Source organism: Neltuma alba, unplaced genomic scaffold (genome assembly GCF_004799145.2).
Source record: "Neltuma alba isolate B1F8T4 unplaced genomic scaffold, ASM479914v2 tig00003893_pilon, whole genome shotgun sequence".
NCBI classification, from domain to species: Eukaryota; Viridiplantae; Streptophyta; class Magnoliopsida; order Fabales; family Fabaceae; genus Neltuma; species Neltuma alba.
Genome location: NW_021633470.1, coordinates 485,987 through 509,813, shown reverse-complemented (window position 1 = coordinate 509,813; position 23,827 = coordinate 485,987). Strand labels below are relative to the sequence as shown.

The 23,827-nt window shown below is 36.2% G+C and overlaps 4 protein-coding genes across 6 annotated transcripts; 1 reads left to right on the top strand and 3 right to left on the bottom strand.

Moving 5' to 3' along the window:
- Nucleotides 1-2,144: 2,144 nt before the first annotated feature.
- On the bottom strand, nucleotides 2,145-4,427 carry LOC114742926 (transcription factor BEE 1-like). Its single transcript, XM_028931153.1, has 6 exons — nucleotides 4,029-4,427; nucleotides 3,785-3,904; nucleotides 3,551-3,616; nucleotides 3,390-3,458; nucleotides 3,206-3,283; nucleotides 2,145-2,421 (listed from the first exon to the last, which is right to left on the bottom strand). Exons 1-6 carry the CDS (start codon nucleotides 4,413-4,415, stop codon nucleotides 2,329-2,331), a joined length of 813 nt encoding a protein of 270 aa, XP_028786986.1. The 5' UTR covers nucleotides 4,416-4,427; the 3' UTR covers nucleotides 2,145-2,328.
- Nucleotides 4,428-8,457: 4,030 nt separating this feature from the next.
- Nucleotides 8,458-10,991, top strand: LOC114742951 (40S ribosomal protein S7-like). Of its 2 annotated transcripts, none has more exons than XM_028931180.1 (6): nucleotides 8,458-8,658; nucleotides 9,219-9,303; nucleotides 9,394-9,467; nucleotides 9,563-9,686; nucleotides 10,138-10,320; nucleotides 10,593-10,991. In XM_028931180.1, the coding sequence occupies exons 2-6, from the start codon at nucleotides 9,229-9,231 to the stop codon at nucleotides 10,710-10,712; spliced, it is 576 nt and encodes a 191-aa protein (XP_028787013.1). In that variant the 5' UTR covers nucleotides 8,458-8,658; nucleotides 9,219-9,228; the 3' UTR covers nucleotides 10,713-10,991. The 2 variants fall into 2 exon arrangements, with proteins under 2 accessions (XP_028787013.1, XP_028787014.1); XM_028931181.1 differs by having other exon boundaries at nucleotides 8,546-8,568.
- Nucleotides 10,992-11,695: 704 nt separating this feature from the next.
- On the bottom strand, nucleotides 11,696-15,038 carry LOC114742840 (putative receptor-like protein kinase At4g00960). Of its 2 annotated transcripts, none has more exons than XM_028931052.1 (5): nucleotides 14,646-15,038; nucleotides 13,807-14,017; nucleotides 13,461-13,698; nucleotides 13,229-13,379; nucleotides 11,696-12,398 (listed from the first exon to the last, which is right to left on the bottom strand). In XM_028931052.1, exons 1-5 carry the CDS (start codon nucleotides 15,009-15,011, stop codon nucleotides 12,039-12,041), a joined length of 1,326 nt encoding a protein of 441 aa, XP_028786885.1. In that variant the 5' UTR covers nucleotides 15,012-15,038; the 3' UTR covers nucleotides 11,696-12,038. The 2 variants fall into 2 exon arrangements, with proteins under 2 accessions (XP_028786885.1, XP_028786886.1); XM_028931053.1 differs by having other exon boundaries at nucleotides 13,461-13,644.
- Nucleotides 15,039-21,045: 6,007 nt separating this feature from the next.
- On the bottom strand, nucleotides 21,046-22,957 carry LOC114742841 (uncharacterized). The gene is made up of 3 exons (XM_028931054.1): nucleotides 22,008-22,957; nucleotides 21,627-21,699; nucleotides 21,046-21,534 (listed from the first exon to the last, which is right to left on the bottom strand). The coding sequence occupies exons 1-2, from the start codon at nucleotides 22,635-22,637 to the stop codon at nucleotides 21,628-21,630; spliced, it is 702 nt and encodes a 233-aa protein (XP_028786887.1). The 5' UTR covers nucleotides 22,638-22,957; the 3' UTR covers nucleotides 21,046-21,534; nucleotide 21,627.
- Nucleotides 22,958-23,827: the final 870 nt, after the last annotated feature.

Sequence of the window (23,827 nt, the reverse complement as noted above, 5' to 3'; positions counted from 1 at the left end):
TTTTATAAAATATATTTGTTAATCATATATATATATATGAATTAGAATTATTATTTAATAAAATGTTTAATATATGTAACTGCTAATTAAAAAAGAGATAAATATTTAGAATTAAATTAAATATTAAACTAACTCTTATATAAAAAATATAAGGCAGTATTTAAGTATTTTTCACAAACGTTGGCCAAAAAAAAAAAAGAAGGTATTTTCGCAAACGTTATCCAAGTGGTGTGATATTTCTGTGCTCTGGGTCTGATGAGTATTAAAAACCTGGTATCAAGCAGGAATTTTTTGTTTTTAAAAGATAGAATGTATTTCTTTTGGTCTCCGTAAGAATTTGGAATGGTCTTGTGTAAGCTCAAACAAGCCCAATGATGAGGCCTTACAAGCATGTGGACTTCAATCCATTGCGTACAGCTTTCCCGAACAAAGCGGGCTAGAGTGGGGCAGCCCGTGCTGTTAAAACCTCCCCCTTGAATTTGAATGCCCGAAGAGCAACTAATTTCAAGGGATTAGCCTGATGGAGAGCATAATTTTTATTGAACTGGGCACATTTTTTTGTGCAGTCTATGGAGTCTGAGGAATGAATTGTAGCTGAAGTACTAGTAATATAATTTGATGTTAAAGGTGTTATATTCTAGGAACATTGCACGGAATATGGGAAATGACTCATACTATGTTATGTCTGCGTCACATTTTATTATAAAATTTTACATTTTATATAGATGATATTGAATTGTGTTGAATATTGGTGCTATATTAATAGTAAGAGCAAAATCATTTAGGACTTGTGACTGTGAAAGAAATATAGAAATTGAAAGCCTGGGGTGCGCAGGAAGTGGAAGTGCATAAAGAAGAGGGGTGTAGAGATTGGGGTGGACATGTGAGGCTGAAAGCGCATCGAATGTAAATTCAGGCAACTTGACCCCTTCCCACTCAACATGTCCCCTCGCTTTTGGCAACATATCAAACAGAATGGGGTGATCCTGTTTGTTCTCAACTTTAAAGTCTTTCCCTCTGTTTTTGACCTCTATCCAAATACACCCACTTTCACTTGCTCATGATTCTGCATCCATTTTGGCTTTTTATCTTTAGTGGGTTTTCTTCTTTTGTTAGTGGTATCAGGTTTCTCGCCAGCTAACACCTTCCACTTCCTCTTCCTTGAACTTGCCCATCTTTTATTCCTTAATTAATTCCTCTCTCCCCAACTAATACTCCTTATTCTGATTATCCCTTTTGATAACACATGATTTGGGACCCTTGTAGTCCCCCCATTCATGCATGCAGCCCAAGACCCTGGGTCAAACAGAGCCTTTGAGGCGAAGTTAATGCCTATTGTCATTTTTCCACAATTGCTCTATCCTCCTTTCAACATGCTCTGGCCCATTCATTCTGTCCTCTCCTCTCTCCATTACATTCATACAATGCATCTGACCCCTCCTCCCTTTGATTATAAAATGGCATCAAATATGTTGCAATCTTAGAAATTCCTATAAACATTTTCTCCCCTCCTCAATCATTCACTTCGTGAATTGGCAACGTCCTTAAGATTTTATGAATTCTTCTGCTTGAATGGGGTCCCACTAACTTGTTCCCTCGTTTGGATTTGGCTTGAGGTTTGTCATGTTACTAAAAGTTGGTGCCATATCTAATTAAACCGCTTATTTTATCGCAACACAGTTGCTGTCCTTGGTCCTACAAGACATGGACTTCCCGGTTGGACCATGATGCCCAACATTTTAGCCTGGCTCCACGTGTCGAACTTGATGGAACAGACACAACTAAATAAGTATATTATTATCATAGCTTCTGCATCTATCACTTCCCAACAATCCCAACAAATAAAAATATAAGCTGCTTTTAAATCAGATAATTGAGTTGAAACATCACTCTGAAAACCCAAACTTGTTTACCCTTTCTTGCGATTCTTTGTTATTTGTTCTTTCACTAAAGCTCTGCCCACGTCATGGACCAAGCAAACAATTGGAACTTAATCGTCACATTTATAACATTTGTTTTGGTCAAAAACACATCTGTAACTTTTTGATATGGGAGTAATAGAATAACATTCATCTAAATCATGCCAGTTACTGTTTGAAATGGAAGTTAAAGCTATGAACCACACTGTTAAAAGGAAAAGGAAATGCATCTGAACTCTGAGCTTTTATTAACTTTCATATAATTTCTTCACATGTTTATAGGATTATACAAGAATGGGCACTTGAGCTTATATCACTGAGTGAAAACAAACTGATCTTTTACAATGACAAGGCTTCCCCATATATTGTGTGGCTACTGGCTTATGAGAAGTAACATCCAAAATTGACGTCAGAAGGGCCAGGTTGCTTGAAAACAAGAAATTCCCACGCAGCCTTCTCTCCCATGTTTGGATAACTCTTTTGCCTCAGCTGCCATTGCTCGCTGCCACAAATCAAATTGATAAAGAAGTTTGCTAAAGTGGACAAATATTTATATATCAGACACGTTTCTATATTTATTACTCTTGTCCATCACAACTGTCTGCATATATTATACACAAGTTCGAAAATCATCGCACAGCACGCTCATATTTTCTACTAATTTACCACATGATGAAGAATCATCGGAACCGACATCTAAATTTTCCTTCTAAATAGATTACCATCCCCTGCCCAAAAAAAGGACACAGATTCCTAGAAATATTTGAAAAATTGCTCCTATCATGCTATGAAGGAACTATAGATAACCGCTCTAATCAGTCCATAGCATGTACATATACAGTAGAGAATATATAAATATCTAATGTCATTGAAAATTCCATCTGATGTTATTGAAAAATCTCTTTTCCCGTCATGTTTATCTGGCGTGTTATGTCAACAATGTAGCAACGCCATATGTATTGACAAAGAGCAAAGATCTCTGTGTAAACTTAATGGGCTGACTTATTCATTATTAGCTAACCCATACAAGGCTCAGTAAACATAACATCTATTTAAACTCATCTATATAACCCAACACAATGGGGATCCCATAATTTGGGCTTAAAACTCATAACTAACCATTATTAAATCCTTTTTTTCCCCAAAAAAAGGGCTAAACACAGTTTTTGACGATCCACATGGAAAATCCAATACGGTAAATACACAATGGAAGAGAATTTAGATTATACATATATACTTATAAGATGAGGCCCATTTGTTCTAGATCAATTTTTTAGAGTTGACACCTGCATTGTTTCCAAAGCATCTGTCTCTGAATTGAAGTCATAGAAGTTGCTTGCTGCAGTAAGCTTCATGGAGAGGAACTGCAAGTAAAACCACGTGTAAATTGAAACTAAGGATATGTTTCATTATGATTTCTTTTTTTTTGAGTCAGCAATGAATGAATTTTCTTGAACTTTGATCACTTACCTCCACTTGATGCTGCAAGGATTGAACATAATTTATGATCTCATCCAACATTACTGCCATACCCATAGTCTGCAAATCCATTTATGATAATGATAAAATTAGTGCGACTGTCATGTGTATTTTTACACAAAGCGAGCTTTTGAGAAGAAATTTTATTTTACCTTGCTGCATCCTGGTACAATATTCTGTAAGCACCTTAACTTCTCATTGATTTTCCCTCTTCTAACCTGAATCCAAACAAATGGTAAATCTGGATTACTCCGTGTTCATCTTGAACAGAGAAAGAAGAAAAAAGGCCCAGTCCATTGAATCTGTCTATATATGATGACTAAAACAATGTTAAATTTATTGGAAGTTCTCTGTTGGTCTGAAAAACGGGGTTTTGAGAGTTATACCCTTTCTGCTAAACTGTGACTATCAGTAGCTTGACCTCTTTTGGCTCTGACATGAACCACTTCCTTTGAATTGTCCACATCTGTTTCATTGCCTTTTACTCTCTTACTTCTTCCGGAACTCTGAAAACGTGGAGGAAAAATAATGAAACTCTGTCCCACATATAAGTTGAAAAACCAGTTCAAAACATATCATATTATCAGTGTATGATTGTAGAGTAAAAGGAGAAATAATCTTAGAACTTACAGTTTTTATTTTGCTTCCACTCTCAAAAACTGCAGACGTTGAATTTGTAGAACTCGTCTCTAGCACATCTGTTGGTTTCCTCTTTTTACTTTCGTGGATTTCACTTTCCTCAGGTAAACTGGGCAAAGAAACTGGTACAGCATTGTGATTGACATGATGGACAAAGCTAGGAAAATTTTCCTCAAATTTTCTTTCAAGTTGAGGCTCAGGGAAGCCTAAGGAGGTGTCACAGGAAAAAGGCATCAAGCTCTGAAAATTAAGATTTGAGCTGTCCAAGACACGTGGGCTCATCCCTGTGAATTGGTTTATCAGTTCCATGCTTGGATCAAAATCAAAGAAATGAAAAGGTGACCTAAAGGCTTGCAAATCTGTTGTAAACTCAGCCATGTGAATCCAAAAAACTGAGTTAAGAGGCTGAGGTTGTTGGTATCTGGATGATGTGGGAGTGACTGCTATTTATATTGAGGAATTGCAGCTACATTGAGGAAATGAGGAAGCTCAAGCTCTGGTAGCAATGTCCCTCTAGTTGGTCCCACGCATAGAGAAATTTTCAAAATAACAATATGGGCCCCATGTTTTGGGAGAAAAGCACTGCCTGCATTTTGGAGCTTTTGGACCTTTTTAATAGGGGATCCCTTCCCTTCCTTTGATATCTATTATCTGATTCTTATTGTAACTTTTCAGTGGGGAAAAGACGTGTGCCTAGTGATGGGAAAGCACAGTCTAAGTGCAAACTCTACCAAAAACATGAATATTATGCGTTTATCTCTTCCTCTTTAATTTTTTGTCTTTTTTTGCGGAAACCTTTTTTTCTTCCTTTATATTGTGAAATCTGTGAGCAATACAATGGAACGTAGTTTTCATTACAGATAGTAAATGCCCCCTATTATTGCAGGCAAATTCATTTTCATGTTTCTTTAACTACTTCAATGCACTACTAAAATTAGAAGTAGTAATAGTCAACCTCAAAATTATACAATCCCACAGGAAAGCGTAGATAGAATAATTTCTAGTGGTCCCCATATCAAAAGTATCTTCCCTTGGCCAACTACAACCATATTACTATGTGATGGTTTCTTGAATATTTTGAATATAGTTTGTCCAGAGTGGTCTATTGCTTTCGATGCGATGAACCTTACATCCTTCCTCCACTGCTTTTATAAAGTCGCAATGTTTTTGAAAGCATAGTTTCATAATTGAGCATGTAAAGAGAAAGTAAGATGGAGCAGGATTACTTGGCCATCAAGTTATGTTAAGAAGAGGGGGTGGCCGTGGAACCTTTCAATTACTACTGTTTGTCCATGCACTCTGATTACTACTTGCAATTTGTTTGCCTATGACTTGGATTGATACCTGAGAAGTGAATGAACCAAACTTATCACCCTCTTAAGAAAGTAGTGGCCAATCAAAAACAGGACGTACCTTACCAACTGCATAGTCCTTGCCGAAATTGGACATACTTTGAAGTTTTTGAAGGGATCACACAAATTAAAGTCATTCCATGGTCCACTAGTTTTGGTAGTGAAATTTTACTCTTCAGATGTAGAAGAAGAGTAATGTTTCAAATATATTATTTCAAAACATGAGGATATTACCATGAAACTTCTCTAATCATATACAAAGACAAATATATAGTTAACTTTATAATATGCTTCCTAATATAGCAGTAATAGGCATCACTCTTTACAGCTTTAGAGAAATTGCCTAGTTTGACAAACTAACAGTAAGACCTTGTCACCAAAATTTCTCATATTAAGCGTTCTAAAAACTGCATTTGATCTTTATAAAAAACAAGGTTCACAGCTTGAAGAGAATTTCTGATATCACATGGACATATGACTGATAAATGCATACTTATAAAGCCTTGTCTTTGGAAACTTATTTAACGTGCATTTGCTTATCTACAAACCCCCCCCCCCCCAAAAAAAAAGAAAACATTTGATATAGAAGGATGACCAACGCGTTCTTAAAATAACCTAAAAAGTAAAGATTATTTGAAGCCCTTAATACATGTGGCTCTACCACCGCGAATGTTAATACTTACAGGGTTACACACTCTAAACTGCTTATTACAGTTTGGATATTGCATGTCCCTTCAGTTTCCTTATCTTTGAGTGACAGAATAAGGAAATAAAAGAATAGGATATATCACAAATCACAAATTATACGGTAAATGAAGGGTGCAAACTTTTCTTCTTTGGTAACAAGATGAAACTCGGCTCCTTTTTTCTTTTTTTTTGCCGACAGAAATGTGGTTCTTTTTCCCTTTAAGGAAAACAAATCATTGTTTCTTTTTCGTTATTTGCCTTTCATCAAACAGTACCATCATATATCTACATAGGAAGCATTACGCGGATTGATTGGGATCACCGATCTAATCCAAAAATGATCTCTCCAACTTAACTAGTTGAGTCCATGGGATTGAGTAGTTCATATCATTAATAAGTCAGGGTACGTATACTTTCTGCTTCACACTAAAATCCACTCATGCACGCATTATGTGAACAACCTTTGAAGATCAAAAGAAGGAATGACAAGAATGTAGCAACTTTTGACCCGACATGATTCGATATGATGCCTCTCGTCATTTATAATATCTCCACGTTCATTCTCCACATCTTTTCAAGCATTAGTGTATTAGTATCTTGAAAACTTCAAGAGGGTTCTTTTACACGAAACCAAACGGAAAGATGTGGATCATTAAAAAATGTCGAGATCCCAATTATGATTCGCTGAACTGCAAATAATTTTGTTCTAGTGGCACAGATTTCCTTTTAGGTGCTATCTTTTTCCTGATAAACCTCCATGCACCAACCTCAAGATTAGTTTTTTAGCTATGGCCAATGGATCCCAAAAGGCATATGATACGTTTTTGGCATATCAGTTAAAAATGGATTTGATTTGAGCTTATAGCTTGTGCTTCGTATACGAACCTAAGCCAACTTTTGCTGGGCCAAGAACTAGACCGGTTCAGAACCATATTAATCCAGCTAGGTCCACTCTATAGATTTTGACAAAACGACAAAACATCCTGTAGTGTTCATCTAACTCTGCCAAGTTAATTCCCCTGTCATCCTCATCTTTGTTAATACATGTGGTCATCAGGATTTTCATCCTGTGATCTCTGCATAATTCTTGCTCTGACTTTTGCAAACAAGCTGCTTGAGCAAGGGATCATGCCTTTACCCCTGACAACTTCACACGCTTGATCTTCTTTAATCATCAATATGTGACCCTGTTGTCATAATCGCCAATAGAGTGAGTGCAAAATAAAATCTTTAAACCGCAACACATAGATATAAGGCTAATGAGGTTTCTTAGCCTAAGAGATGTATCTTTTGTGGTATTGAATCCTTGCCAAGGAGTAAAATTTAATAGTAAACAAGGTTTACAACCATCTGTCTGTGTTCAAGCTCAATCAAGAACCAGAGGAAACGAACAATAAGATGCTTCAGAAAGCAAAAGAATCGTCTTCTTCACCCGTGTTCCCCCAACACCAATCGTTCCCCTTGCCCCTGGACCTTAATAATTCTCAGGATTCAGCCGTTGAAATAGCACAAACGCCAATTGATTTAACAGGGGAATTAACTCGCATGAATGAGGCATTTCTCAACTGTTGGCATCGAAGTGAGCAGAATTCAGACTCTCAGCACAACAATAGTTCATATAATTTCTCTTCAGGATCAGCAAATATGCCTTTGATAACAGTGAGTTGAGCACCTTCGCATACAATGACTACTCTGTAAGGAAAGCTGTGAGGGCTGCTGTGGCCGTGGAATGCATGGTTGGTGATTCACAAGTGGCAGAAACAGTTTAGTAAATAATGATTCTGCTCGTACGAATTTAGTGATACCTATAAATTTTCATAAAATTAGATGTAGGTCTCCCCGCGTCTCACGATTCTAAAAAAGGTAGCCATATTTTATGATTTATAAATTATAAGTAGTGTTACTCTCCATAAATTTTATGTTGTGGATTAATATATAATATGATGATATAAGGATGATTTAAATATTTTGAAGGATTCATCTATCTATATATTTGTGTATAATACACTGGCAAAAAATATTTGTATCTAATATCTGGCAGAAAAATGCTTACATATAATATAAATTTTTAAGCCCGCACTATTTCATTAGTGTTAAATAATGTGATTAATTTTGCTTTATTAAAAGCGCAAAATAATCTTTAAAGGCTTACGTGATTTCTTTTTTTCAATTTAATCTGTTTGAATTTAAAATTTTCTCTGAAGACCTCGGTATGAAACCTTAATTTTAAAAATATTTTTAAAATATACAAAATCAATAAGTGAAAAAATTTATTTTGTTTTGTTAAAATATACTTTTTAAAAATAATTATTAAGCGATCCAAACACCCCGCCGTCCAGCTGGTTACTGAAAGCCGAAGGTACGGTTCAGGCCCTCCATTGGAAAAACCAACGGGGAAGATACAAGGATCACAGGATCTCTTGTTGAATCTCCACCGTCCATGTCAACGGAAAAATTAATCTTTGTCGTTCATTCAATCTCTATAATCCCAGGTAAACAGCAGATTTTAGGGTTTTCACTCCACTTCTAGCATCACACTAGGGACTCGTGCGCAAAGGCAGCGGATTTCTCTGGGGCTTGAGGTCTGTCAATAAACCCCCTTCTCCATGAGGGAATTCTGCGCATTAATGAGCAAAATCAATATACGATATTAAAAGAAATCTCTTTTTTAGCAACCAAGCTTGTTCGCTTGTCCTGTAAAAGCTCTGTTGTGAAAAATCTGATCAGTGGCTCTGCTTGTTGACATACATTGATTGCTCAATGACAGTCTGGGGTTACGAAAATATGTTATAAGATCCTTCTGCATTGAATGCCGTCCTCCCCCCCTCCCCCCGGGGGGGGGGTGTCAATTTGTTATCGAGTCATCAACTTGAGGCTCATCCTTTCATTTTTGTTGATGGTTTATGTTAACTCAATGAGGTTCTGAGGAAGAACTTGTACCTGAAAACATCAGGGCATATGGCACTGCGCGGTATTGTTTTTATTTGTACCTTCACGTTATGGGATATGCTGTGCTTGTTAGATTCTCAGATATAACAGCAAATTTATGTAATCACAAATCACAAACGTCGTCTACTTCTGTTGTCTACTATGAATTTGTTGGTACTGTATGTGATATTCTTTCCCTCTTTTATTTGCCTAGAGTTGGGAAGATGTACACATCAAGGAAGAAAATCCACAAAGATAATGATGCTGAACCAACTGAGTTTGAAGAGTCTGTTGGACAGGTTTTCTTCTGCACATTATAAAATATTTCTGTTGCTGTGTATGCTTGTTGCTAAATGTGATCTTATTTTCATGTGTAACTTTTTTGGCAGGCTTTTTTTTATCTGGAAAATACCAACCAGGAGCTGAAAAGTGATCTTAAAGATCTATACATAAATTCAGCAGTGTGAGCATGTTTATCATATATATCACATACCTGTGCACTTGAAGATGCATTAGTTGTTTGGCCTACTTTATAACTGACATTTTCACAATCTGCAGCCAAGTTGATGTTTCTGGGAACCGCAAGGCTGTGGTTATTCATGTTCCCTACAGATTGAGGAAACCTTTCCGAAAGATTCATGTTAGACTTGTCAGAGAGCTTGAGAAGAAATTCAGTGGAAAGGTAAGCAAAGTCTTAACTTTTTGATTATGTCTAGATAGAACACAGTTATTCTCTTTATCTTGGCAATCATTATCAAATTCTCGCTATTTTGTCCATTTTTTGGCAGTTTGATATGGTAACTTCCTTCGACTTATTCTTTGTATGGTTCATGATCCTTGGCATAGTCATTCCGATGATCTTTTCTACATGGGGAAATCATTTTAACTGAACTATGTTATTTGAGAAATCTACTATTCACTTATTCGGTGTTGTCTCCAAGTTTTATTATTAGGAAATTGTATTAACGGACGTCACTGCAAAAATAAGATGTAAATTTGTAATTTGTCATCGATGAGCATAACTATGATTACTGACAGTATTTTTCTGCCCTGATGAATCTCAACATACCTTGTCCTTTTCTATCACCTAACACGTATTGGGCTTCTGATTGGAATGCTCATTGAACTTGTAGGATGTAATTCTGATTGCAACCCGGAGGATATCCAGGCCACCAAAGAAAGGATCTGCTGTACAGCGTCCTCGAAGCCGTACACTTACTGCTGTGCATGAAGCTATGCTGGAGGATATTGTATTGCCTGCTGAGATTGTTGGGAAGCGCATTCGGTATCGAGTTGATGGATCTAAAATTATGAAGGTAAGCTTGCTCATGAAATTTTGAAAAAACTTTCTTGGTTTTAATAGCACTCAATAATGCAACTTGCCTTTATACATACATTGTTTTATAGAAAATATTGATGTCTATAATTAGAGGGGGTGCTGAATATTCCGGGCACACTTGGGAAAAAAATGTTAATACTTATTTATATCTAGCTAAGTGTACGGGGTATAATTTCTAAAATATAGGGTAAAATTTATTCTCAAGGCCTGCGTTCGTTAATTAAGCATTTGTTTGTGTGGATGCTCCAGGTTTTCTTGGACCCAAAGGAGCGAAACAACACAGAGTACAAGCTGGATGCTTTTGCTGCAGTATATAGGAAGCTGTCAGGCAGAGATGTTGTGTTTGAGTATCCTATTACGGAAGCTTGAGATCGTCTCCATCGTCAGCCTGAACCTGTTCAAGAATTCCCTATGGTGGATGCTACTGGCAATTTTGTCCGCTAGTTGAAGATTTTGCTACTGTCGGTTTAATGGATGTAGGATCCCCCCCCCCCCCAAAATGGAAATTAGTTTAGTTTCTTTTCAACTTGTGATCGATTGGCTTGTTTTTAATGAAAACCTGCGGGGAAGGTTTCTTAAAATTACAATGCCTCGTTTCCGGCCTTCATGATCTGCATGTATACCACTTCTGTCATTTTGATGGGGAAATTGCAGCGACGGCCGTTGATTAAGTGCATGTTTGGATTGCCGTTCGTAAGGGCAAAAGTATCTTAGAAATGATAAAACTGAGGGTGTAAATTGAGGTGGACAAAAAATGTTGTTTGGCTTGGCCAACTTTTTTAACCAATTTGTGGTTTTCAATCTCAGTTGGACTCAATGGAGGAAAATCTGACTTTTTAAATTGGAGTTTTAAACGGTGATCATTATTGAATGATTTCATGTTTGTTCATTATATATATTTAATTAATTATCTATAATGTGTTTTTAAATTTTTCTCTGTAACAAATATTTTTATTTTATAATTTCATCAGTAAACTATTTATATTTTATCATAATAATTATATATATATTTTTAAATTATTATCATATTAAAAATATAAAATTTCAAACACTACTATTGTTTTCAGTATTTTATAACTAGACTAATTTTTTTTATTAATCATTTAAATAATTTTTAATTTTTTCAATTGACTTTTTAAAAATACCTATCCAGATATATTCTAACTGAATTTTACTCTAATTTTAGTTATAAAAATCTGTTAGGTTAGAAGTTAGTTTTGCCCAATACCAGTCCAAATATATCCTAAGTTATCAAAATACAGTGTGATAAATAACGGGAATCGCGTTATCATATTTTGGCAGCGCAGAAGTCGCAAGAATTCGACTGGCTCCGTAATCGTAGTTTGATCGAGTTTATTTAGAATTTTAACACGGATGGGTCATGCATTTATTATTGTTGTCAGTATAACATTTAAAAATTTCAATAGCCTATATTATTAACATTAACAAATTGTAAAACATACGACGTCTTTTTAGCGAGGGAACAAATCTCTCAAGTTTCAACTTCCAGTCTTCCACCTCAATTCACTAATAACAATTTTGGATTTGTTCTTTTTTCCTTTCCCTCCTTTAAGCAAACGACAGCACCAATTACCTCTTTTCTGCTATGGTCGCCAACATCAATTAGACTGTTTGATCTCCTCACAACCTTCGTACTTGATAAATTGATCGGGCTTTACAGAATAAGAATGGAGATCATCTTCCTTCATCAAACGAAGAAATGGAGATAGAATTTCTAGAATAGTCCTCAACTATGCTACTTCCCCCAGAAGCCTTCGTCGCAGTAGTAGCATTAGTATTGGTGAAAGCAGAGGATGAGGTGGTAGTCCAACGTCCTATGCGGCCTTGAATTCCAGGTTTACTGGGTCTTGGCAAAGTGAACGAGTCACTTGAGAGCATCAGATGAACAGCATTCATATCAGGTCTCTCTGATATGCTTGCTTGGCAGCACAACAAGCCCAGCTGAATGCACATCGCTGCCTCGTCACCATTGTATTTGCCTAGGCTTGTGTCAATCAAATCCATTATCTTCCCCGCCTGATAAAGCTTCCATGCCTGCATATGCACAAGAAACAGTTGAGTTTTCAACGAAATGTCTTCGTTCAAGCAATGGCATAACATTTCATTATTGCAAAGTGGCCAAGGTTATATATCTCTACATGCTCCGAGAGAGCCTTACAGAAGTCTCGATAATCAAACATCAAATGCTTGATATGAATTAAGAACGCTACGCAACCATTTCACAGGCACGATGCGTGGTTACTATCACGAGCACGAGTTGTCCATATCAACATCTTATGGACCGCTGACTTCTGTTTCCAGAATATTTTAAGAAATACTACCTCCGCTCCTAATTATAAAAACCAGTTGACTAATTTGAGGAGATTAAGGAAGTAAGTTCAGTTAATTATTTGTCCTAAATAGGTATTGTCTTTCCTAAAATATCTTTGCTAATCAAATGTATTGACTAGAACTATCATTGTTAGAAGGGTTACTTTGGAAAAAAAATATAAATATGAGAGACAAATTGGATTAGAGTCTTATATTTAGGAGCAAAATAAAAATCAAACAGGGTCTTCTTATATTAAAGACCGGAGGTAGTAAATTTTAACAAGTCAAAGAGATGAACATGGGAGCTGGGAGAAATGCTTGCTGGAGGAGGAGTATTGTTAAAAGCATTAACTCAATAACTTGGGCACCAACATCAACAGATAATTTGAATGTCCAAAACAATGAATCATGCCACGGGACCGCTTTTCCATTTTATCCTTGCGCATACACAGAAAGTACGCAGATCACAGCATCTGATCACAACTTATAGCAAGAATCACGGTTCATGTGCATATTGAATTTATATACTAGGTCTGCATTGGCAACAAACTTACATGGTTCAACAGATCTGCCTGCTCTTCACCAAGTAGCCGGTCATGGTTTTTCCTCCCACTGACAATTTCTAATACCAAGACTCCATAACTAAAAACATCAGTCTTTACAGACAAGTATCCACGCAATGCATACTCAGGAGCCATGTAACCACTACATTTGTAAAAGGTAAAAATAGTAAGGAATACCGATGCTTGTATCACAATGACAAAGTGAAGTGAACAAGTTACTCACTGTGTACCAGAAATCTTAAATGTCTGCACATGGGTGTCATCCCCAGGAAATAACCTCGCCAAGCCAAAGTCCGAAATTTTTGCGTTTAATTTCTCATCCAGCAAAATGTTACTGGCTTTGATGTCTCTATGAATTATTCTTATTGGGGCCTCTTCATGCAGGTACAGAAGCCCTCTTGCCACACCTGTAACTATTTTAAATCGCGTTGGCCAGTCCAGAGATGGTGATTTTCTTTTATCTGAAAGTTTATAGGCGTATCATTACTTCCAACAAACAGCCAGGACAGAAAATAGAAAATGGAAAGGGGCGTTTCTTCTTGTATGTTCAGTAGAAAGTGCTGCCTTACCGAAGAGAAAGTGATCAAGACTCTTGTTCGGGAGATATTCATAAACAAGCATCTTTTCAGGTCCTTCAGCACAACATCCATATAAAGTAACCAAGTTCTTGTGCTGAATTCTCAGTAGTAGTTTGACCTCATTGGTAAATTCTCTAATTCCTTGTCTTGATTCCAGAGACAGCTTCTTCACAGCTATTTCTTGACCATTTGGCATCAATCCCTGCAGAAATCACGCACAAGTTAACCAAATTCTTGCTCGAGGGCAAGGAAACAAATCCACCAACAACCAAGACTCTGAGAATTCCCTCAGGTAGGTTGATAGCTGATGCCGAAATTTAATTTCTCAGGCGCTAGAAAATCGGCGCATACAATATTTGGAAGATTCAACATTTATATGTTGTTTAAACAAGGAATTATCAACCATGTCCAAATTCTTCATAAAGAAAATTTTGAGTACTTGAAAAACTAGATGTTCGAATGTTCAATTATAGATCATTCTTTCTGTTCTTCACATATATAACATCAGGGAAGAGACTAAGCTAATGGAAAGGCAAATTCGAATAGAAAAGAATCTCGACTAAGCGGACACCATAATACAGCTCCCCCTCCCGAGCTGCCCCCGTCATTGAATGAACAGAGGAATAGTAGCTGCATTTATTCAAGGATGATTCTTCAAGGGAGCAGAGAACCCAGCATCTAAAAGGGCACTTAAAACAGGAAATTGGAACAAGTAAAAAAAACTAAAACTAAAACTAAAACTAAAATTAAAACTAACTCGGAGCTAGTAAAAAACAGCCAGGTTGACTATTTCAAGAGTAATCATAGAAGGATGCGGAAGACAGAGAAACCTTGTAAACAGGACCAAACCCTCCATGACCTAATTGGTTCAACTCGGAGAAGAAGTTGGTAGCTAGCTGCAGAGTGTGGAGGTCGAAAAAGAGGTCCCAGGTGTCGGCACCATCGTTGGCTGCTTGAGGATCAAGGGAATCAGAGGCTGCGTTGTCCTTGAACCTCTTGCTGCAGCAGGGGCATAATCTAAACACAAAACTCATGGATTGTCGTGAGAGCACGAATTCCACGGCGCTTCCGCCAACAGCGACCTTAATATTAAGTTGATTCTCCTCGTATACATGAAAATCCAAAATCTGAATTAGCTTCTTCGAAAATGTAAGCGCCTGACTGATAGCTTGCAGCTCCGTACTACTCTCCTGCATTTACTTTTATGCATCTCTCTTTGGAGAAATTCACTCTTGCATGAACCAGGTGTGCCCCGTAGTATATGGTCTGACCAATATAAAAAGGACAAGTCACACCGTGGGGCCCGCTGCTGTCTCAGTTTTTTAAAATTTTCAAACTCATTAATTACCTCTCGCTTCCGTATCATTTTCCTTTCTCATCATTTACATTATTTTTTAATCTAATTTTTCACACTAAAAACCTTTTCTTCCTCCGTCAGAAGTCAGAGCCACGAAGCTGATCATCAAGAGTGTGATGGTTCTTGGTGGTGATGGTTGCCAGGGCATTGAGCTAAGAATATGAAGACCACAGCACGATAAAGTGGTAAGGCCGTCGAAGTGGTGGTGTTGGCTGAGGATGAGGATCAGCTTCTTTGGGCGGTGATTACTGAAAGAAGTTCAGATGAAAAGTCTGCCATAAATGCTATTGCGAGCTCGATGATGGTGGGTGTTTGAAATAAGCCACTTCTAGGTTCTAGCAATGTTCAGGGCTTAGAAATATAAGTTGGGAAAAAAAAAACAAAAAGAAGCTTATGAACGGCTTTTTATTTATTTATTTACGACAGTCTTATGTGATTGATGAACTAATCAATGGTAGGAAAGACTGCTGGTCAAAAAAAAATTGTAGGAAAGACTGACTGGGTAATAGTCAACGGAACGACCACACGCGTCACCGGAATTCTCACGGCCCTTTTTTTTCAAACAAGAATAAAAGTTGTTCACTTGTTCGCTTCCGAAAATGTACGGCCGCCCCGGCCATGGGTCTTTTTTTTTTTTTGGGGGGTCGAAAATGCATAGGCTTGTTCTTTACTCTAATTTATACCACCCCTAGTTTTTAATCATTTGATTTTTATTTTAATTTTAAATATAAGATTTAATTCACTTTATCTTGGACATTTTTTTTATGACAGTCCTTCTAATAATAGTAACTATAATCAGTACACTTGATTAGTAAGGATATTTTAAGAAAGATAACATCTATTTATTATAAATAACTAACTTAACTTATTTTCTGAATCTTTTCAAATTAGTCAACTAGCTCTTTTATTTAAAATTCGAAGTAGTAATTCTTCACCGTACAATTTTAATGAGTATATTGATGAATGTCGTTGTTATATTTGTAAATTTTCTTACACAGTGTTTACTTTTGAATGGGCGTGTAATCTATTCATTTTTGAATCAGGGATAAGGGATACTTAAGTTAAATTGAGACATATTTCGTGTGTTTATCAATTTTTTTTAAATTAACTCTATTAATATTTCTCAACAATAATTAAGTAAGAGAGGGAGGGAAAAAATTAAGAAATATGTTTAAAGTATTTAAAAAAATATCATATTAACTTATTTAATTAATATTCTTAATTTACTCAAATTAATTAATTAATTTTTATATTAAGAGTTAGAGGAGTATTTATTATGATAACAAATTCTACCTATTTATAATAGTAATAGGATCGTTTTAAATATTGTTTATAATTATTAAGCTGAAAAGTACGGTACGTGTCAATATTAGAATGACAAAGGACACATAGTAAAACAAATATTATAAGCATAAAAAAAGGTAAAACAAATAAAAGGTTAAATTGTATCTTTGAGGGTGTACAAGATTACTAGAAGTACTTTATAAAATAAAATTTATTTTATATATTTATCTCAAATTTTATAAAATTATTTTTGAAATCATAATTTAATTTTTATCTAAACATTCCATCATTGCAATGGTGATGATGACGTGGACATGCGTGTGAACGGGGACCATTCACACGGGAAGTTAAAAAAAGTTGAGATGAGAGTAGGGGATTTGAAAATTGAAAATTCAAAGAAGAGCAAGGCCATTAGTTAAGTGAGACATATAAAATTAGTTTCAAGCGTTCACATCCGTGCTCATCAGAAAGTACTTAGCACTCAAAACACTGCTGAGAGTAGGGGATTTGAAAATTGAAAATTCAAAGAAGAGCAAGGCCATTAGTTAAGTGAGACATATAAAATTAGTTTCAAGCCTTCACATCCCGTGCTCATCAGAAAGTACTTAGCACTCAAAACGCTGAGCTTTTTTTTTTTAACTTTATTTTTTTTGTTACAAAAAAATGTATACCATCTCAAATTATTAATATAAAAATTAGTTTGATATTTAATTTAGTTTTAAATATAAAATTCTAATATATTTTATCTCCTATATATATTTATTTTTTTTAATATAGTCTTTATAACAATTGCACGTGTTAGAGATTTAATTAATTGGTGGTTCTAGTTAATAAATATGATTAGTCAAAGGTATTTTAGAGAAAATAATACTTATTTATTACAAATGGCTAATTTAACTAATTTTTTAATGAACAATACTTAGATCCAGTTCCTTAGGTCCATTAGGTCCAGTTAGCCAACCAAATGCTGCCACCTCAATTATTTTCACACATTGGCACTTAATGTTGCTAAACCACCATTATCCTACCAAAACTTTCTTCTCCCCTTCCGGTCAAAATTGTAACGAAAGACCAGCAACGTCTATGTCTCCAACTCACCCTTCAATCTTTCTTCCATGCCCTTGACTTCTCTATAACTCCGACTCCCCTCTTCCCATGAGGCTTGATTTACAGAATCAAACCTTGGATTCAAGTTCATTACTTAGCAACAATAAGAGGTTGATTATCTAGAACCCAACCTAGAGCCAGTGACTCCTTTGTCAATCTATGCCAGATTTCTCAGCAACAACATTACGGAAGGACAATTTAAAGCCTGCGATTACTGTGACACCACCGACAACCATGAGTTTTGAGAGAGTGTCCAATCTGGAGGGGAGAAAGTTAGTGAATAATGCAGAGAAGAAGAGGGGGACCGTGTTCCAATGGTGAGGAAGAGCTACCGTGCCATGGATGAACTCAATTTCTCTTTGGCAGTGGGTAATGCCATTACCGGTGAAAGCAAAAGAGGAGGAAAGGGGACTTTTCTGTGAAGTCTTTAGGTTAAAACGATGACGCAAAGGAGAAGAAGAAATGTTAGTGCACTAACGATGATCTAATGGGGTTAAATGCTGGTGTGTAAAAATAATTGAAGTGGCAGCATTTGGTTGGATGACTGGACCTAATGGACCTATGTTACTGGAGCTAAGTTTCGTCTTTTTTTAATATATTTGAATTAGTTAAACTAATTTTTATATTAAAAATTAGAAAAAATATGTATTAAAATTATTTTTGGTTAACATTTATCTAGTATTCAAAAAAAAAATTTTAGATGTTTTCAATATCTTAAAGTATTTATGATCTATTTAGTACTTTAAAATATTTTTTCACGTGCATTTAATGTTTTAAAAAAATTTTATTTCCTGATATTGTACCACAAAGTATTTTAAAATAATAAAAAATATTTTAGAATACTAGATAAATGATAAAAAATTTTAGAATACTAGACCCTGAAATATGTTTTTAAGTAAGCTCAGTCACAAAGTATTTTAGAATAATAAATACATATAAAAAAATATTTTAAGTACCAAATATGTCGCAAAATACTTTAAAATACTGGATTCTTAAATATTTTTTCAAATGCATTGTCAGAAAATATTTTAAAATAGTGAATACATATTAGAAAATATTTCAAGATATGATAAAAATATTTTAAAATATTGACTATATCTAAAAAAATATTTATAAACTTTAACTAAAAATAATTCTAATACATATTTTTTTATAATGAAAAAAAAATGCGGATCCTAGTTTCAACGAGGCAGTGCGTGAGAATTTAGATAAATTAAAGGGTGTTTGGGAAACTTAAAACCATGGTTTCAGAAGCACTTTTCCGTAAAACGAGATAATCTCCTCCACATATTTAGGATGTGTTTGGATAGAAATCAAACCATGGTTTCAGAAGTGCTTTTACGGATTACGAAATAAATATGTGGAGAAGATTATCTCGTTTTGTGAAAAAGTGCTTCTGAAACCACGGTTTTGGAATACCCAAACAGGCCCTTACTTCGTAATCCGTAAAAGCACTTCTGAAACCATGGTCTTGTTTCTATCCAAACACCCCCAAATAAGCCCCATGGTTGATTGGCTGCAGCGGGAAGAGTTACTATGGTGTCATTGATTTGTCCACTGATCGGCAGCCTTTTCTCAAGTTTCAACCTTTGAGCGAAGAACTCATTGGAAACCCGTCACTCTAGGAACCGGCGATCTGAAGTTGTGAAAGACAGCGACGTCGAAGCACTAATCGCAATCTGCGTGTGCTTTCCAATGGACAGAGGAAGAAATCGAAGCCAATGTGGTCCCCAGTATTGGTGGGTTGGAGCAAGCGGACTACGTAGTGGTCGGAGGATAAGACACAGCGAAGAAGATGAAGTGGACATCAAAGATCGAAGTTCAAAGACTGAGCGGCGGAGGAGGAGGAGGAAGATTGCAGAGATCGTGACAGTCGAAGATGGAGGTGAACGCTGTCTTCCTCAATCTCTCGCCATGGTCGCAAATGGTGAACGCTGTCGGAATCGCGAATCATAAATCCGTCTGGTGAATGCCGTCGCCGATAATCGTGATTGTAATGGGCTGCTTGCTGTCAAGCATCGTCGCCGTTGATGAAATTTGTCGGTGAGCACCTGAAGTCGTAACTTTACTATCGGGCATCGGCAGAAGCTAGCGGGGAATAAGAACAGCAGGTCCCTTTCATTTGTCTTCATCATGACGCCTACAACAGCTTCTCCTACTACTTCTACAACACCACATATTCTATTTCATGTCCCTATTCCTATCTCTAGACTGCCATCATCCGTGTGTTTTGTGGATTGTGGGATCAGCAACCTGCCTTCATAGAATCAGTGTTGGCAACTCAAATAAATAGGAAGAGGAGATAGAGAGAACAGGAGGATTAGGCAAGTGGCGTTTCTCAGAGGAAAACTATAACTTCAGTGTATAGAAGTAGAATTGACGATGCTAATTATGAAATGAATATGGTAATTATGTATAATGAATTAGGAGTTATACTCAACAATTCAACTGATATATAATTAAAACATAATCGATTCTTACCCACACATTCAACACTATTTCTTCTAGTGCATGCATGGCTGACCAAATGCCAAAATAGCTCAGACAGGGACATAATACCAGCTAGCGCCAACTACAAACATACTGCTAAGCTGTTGTATTCGGATGCGCTTGCTAATTCAGGCTTAAATTTTTCAGGCAGAACGCCTAAAAGTCAAGAGATATATATAATTTGCAGATGACCATCATCCCGCATGCCAAATCCTCTTTGCAGCAACCATTGCTTCTAAAAGCTGTTGAGCTTCTGTCCAGTGTCGATGAATGTCCCATTGACTAGAGAATCAGACATCCCCACGCCTCTCTTGGAAACACAGCCATAAAAACAAACACAAATTTTCTGAATGAACCTTCAACTACTTACCAGCCAAACAGCCTGGTGCAGACTTTTCCTCTTCTTTTCTGGGGCAAATGACTAAATTTGTGTAAGGCACGCCCCAACTTCACTTAAAACAGGGCATTTATCTTCCCTATCTGCAAACACAAACCAATGAAGCTGCTACCGACAACCTTTTTCCAGCTTCTATATTTTGTCCTTGGGTGCAATTGGTTGCAATACAGACAGGAAGTAAGTATGACTAAACTTCTCTGCTAGATTATTCAGGTAAAACGGTCTATTAGAAGATTGATTGGATGAATTTCATGGATTACTCTATATATCAAAAGGGATTTATTCCCTCTCATGAAGTGAACCTGAACCACCCTTTTCTTTATTTTTCCAAATACAAAATAAAAATGAACAACCCTCACCTTGCAAACAAAAAGATACACCATTCCATTAAGGTTTCGAGGTTACTTGTACAAGTTAAATACATTTATGCATGCCAAGCTAATTACTCTTCCACTGAATAAGAGGTAGAACTACACCGTATATTAAGTTCCTACAAACATGATCACTTGTTTTCAAATCAATTCTAACCTTGAAGATTTAGATAAAAAAAGATCACTTTAATCGGCTTCACAAGTCAGATACACACGATGCCTCCAAAAAGAATAAACTCAGTGAACTTCGTCATTAAAATATTATTGGTAATTCTGCAAAGAACAATACTGTTCCGAGAAAGATGCTTAATAACCCCAACGCTTCCTGATTTTGTAGAAACCAGAAGCTATACAATATATACAAAGGGTTGTTCACTTTCTTGAACGATTTTTGAAGATAGGAAGTAATAAAAAATTAAACATACAAGTAAAAAACTGCTAAATTTATTACAGCGGGAGTCTACCAATTTGGCGGTAAACTTGAGATTTTCACAGAAGCGCAAAGAAAGAAAAAGCACGTGCAAGCAAATACATTCAAATACCCGAACGTAGAATGCAAGAGGCCCAGATATTCATGTTTGTTGAGGTAAACTTTTGATTTGCATGGATGATTTGGTCATTGCCTTTATTTATCTCAACGTGGGAAGTAGTCACCGAGCAAAATATCTGATACTTCCAGAAGGCAGGAACCAGTTTAACTATCATTGCAGCCCCTGCATGCCAATTAAATCAGAAATTATAGTTAGTGATCCAATCCACTTTTGTAAATACAAACAGCGACAAACATACAACTACTTATTTGTACCTCATTCGGGGCCATCAGGCACTTTGTATGATTCTGCGGTGATCTCTGTCAACCACGATCCAGGAAAAAGTGTCTGCCAATGTTGAACACCAAAAACAGTGATAAGCAGATATGTAGGTAATGTAAGACATAAATATAAGCTTGTGACACGACCAGCCAAAGATAAATGGAGAAAACAACGGTCTTTTTTTGCTTTATAGGAAGACCGAGAGAGGAACATTGAAAATAAAAACCAAAGAATTTTTCATTGTTCGAGCAAAAAAACCAATCCTTTCAGCATATTTTGGGCAGATTTTCATATCTTCCATTTCCACCCACATCTTATAGTCATGGAAACATAATCAGCATCATGGAAAGTTGAGAACCCTTGCAGAGACTTACGTCTAATTGCCTCTGTACAATCCTAGGCCTTTTCTTAGGCCTTCTCGGAGGCCTTGTCCCGACCATAGCCAAGAAATCTTCTTCAATCTCTTCCTTCGACAAAGAAACCGAAAGTTTGGTTTTCTCATTCTTCGCCTCGCTGACTGGGTTCTCCTTGGTCACCGCTGCTTCTACGACCTTCATCGGCAAAGAAGACGAATTGTACTTGCGCTCTTCTTCATGGGGAGCCTTACAAGCAGCTCTTCTTGTCCTCAAATTCCAAGGCCTAGCATTGGCTGCCATCTCCTCCTCGACGGCTCCTTCTTCAAGAATCGAAACTTTGAGCTTCTTAGCCGCCACTCTGAGATCGATCATGAGCTTCTCGCGAACCGCCTCGATATTAATCTCAGAATCTTCCTCTGGATTGGATTTACGTTTCGGATTGGAAGGTCGACGGTTATTTTGTTTGTGTTGGAAATGGGGATTACCCAAATTCGGTAGGAATCGCGAAGATCCGCGATCGAAAGAGGAAGGTTCGACAGAGTTGGGGGAGGCTTTGACACACCTGAGGAATCTTTGGTTGCCCCATTTCAAGCACGGAAATGAGAAGTTGTGCAGTGGCTTTGACGATCTTACAGGCCTCGTAGCCATGAGAGCTTCCAACTAGTCTTGCTCAACACAATCGAAGAGATGATATTTCCTTCTCTTTCTGGAGCTGACCTCAGTTAATCTGTGTAAAGTTCTCGTTTTTAAAGTTCGAGCGGAGTCTGTTCTTCGTGTTTTGTTCCCTGCGCTCCTCGTTGAATGTATATTTTGCCGGCAATCGAGCAATATATTGATTTCAAGAGATTGCAGAGAACGATATTTCCTGTTTGGGTCTGAAAATCATTGGGAGGATTCACACACATAAAAGAATGATATGAAAGGATGAGAGAGAGAAGCAGAGAGCGGTTTAACGTTCGGTGGGAATTCCGGTAGCTGTCATAAAGCATATGGCTTGCTATTTCCAGAGACTCCTGTTCTTATGTTCTTATTCTCCTTAATTAATAATTTTTATGCAATTTTAATTTGAAAAAATCATAAAAAATTACCGCTGAAATTAAAAAATTATATATGAGGACTCATTTATAAAAATTATTGTCAAAATCTATATTATTATTATCAAAAACACGTACTAATATTATAATAGATTCCTATTTGTAATTTTTTTATTTTAACGATTTTTTTTGTGATTTTTTTAATTTTACCAAAATTACTTTTTAAAAAATATTTTCCATTAATCGTTCGCTGTCCGCTACAAATTATCAGCATCTGTTCTATATTTTCTGGGAGGACACGAGATGTTTATTTAGTAGGGGCGCCCTTGATAACAATCTCATGGCCTTTTTATCTTTGAATGCGTCATACCCGGAGCAATCTTTTAACCGATATTTAAGGAATTGCTGGGGGCCAACTTTATTTTCTCAGTAAATTCAAATCTCTATCCTCCTGCGATAATTGAAGATAAAAATTTGCCCAAAATTTTTTAAAGAATTAGGAAAAATTAATCTTTTGGTCCTCCAAATTTTAGTTTATTTATAACTTACTTCCTCAACTATGACTTAATATAACTCAGTCTCTGAACTTTTGACTCGCTTATAATTCAGTTCATAATCTTTTCAAATTTAATAATTTAATCCTTATCATATAAAATTTATTTTTAGTCATCAAATAATTATCTTACATGGCAAAAAATACTATTTAATATAACTAAAAATTGTTGACATGTCATCCAACTCAACTTATATGTATTTAATTTTTTTTTTTTAGGGAGAAAAAGAAAATAGTTCGTCGTCTTTCCC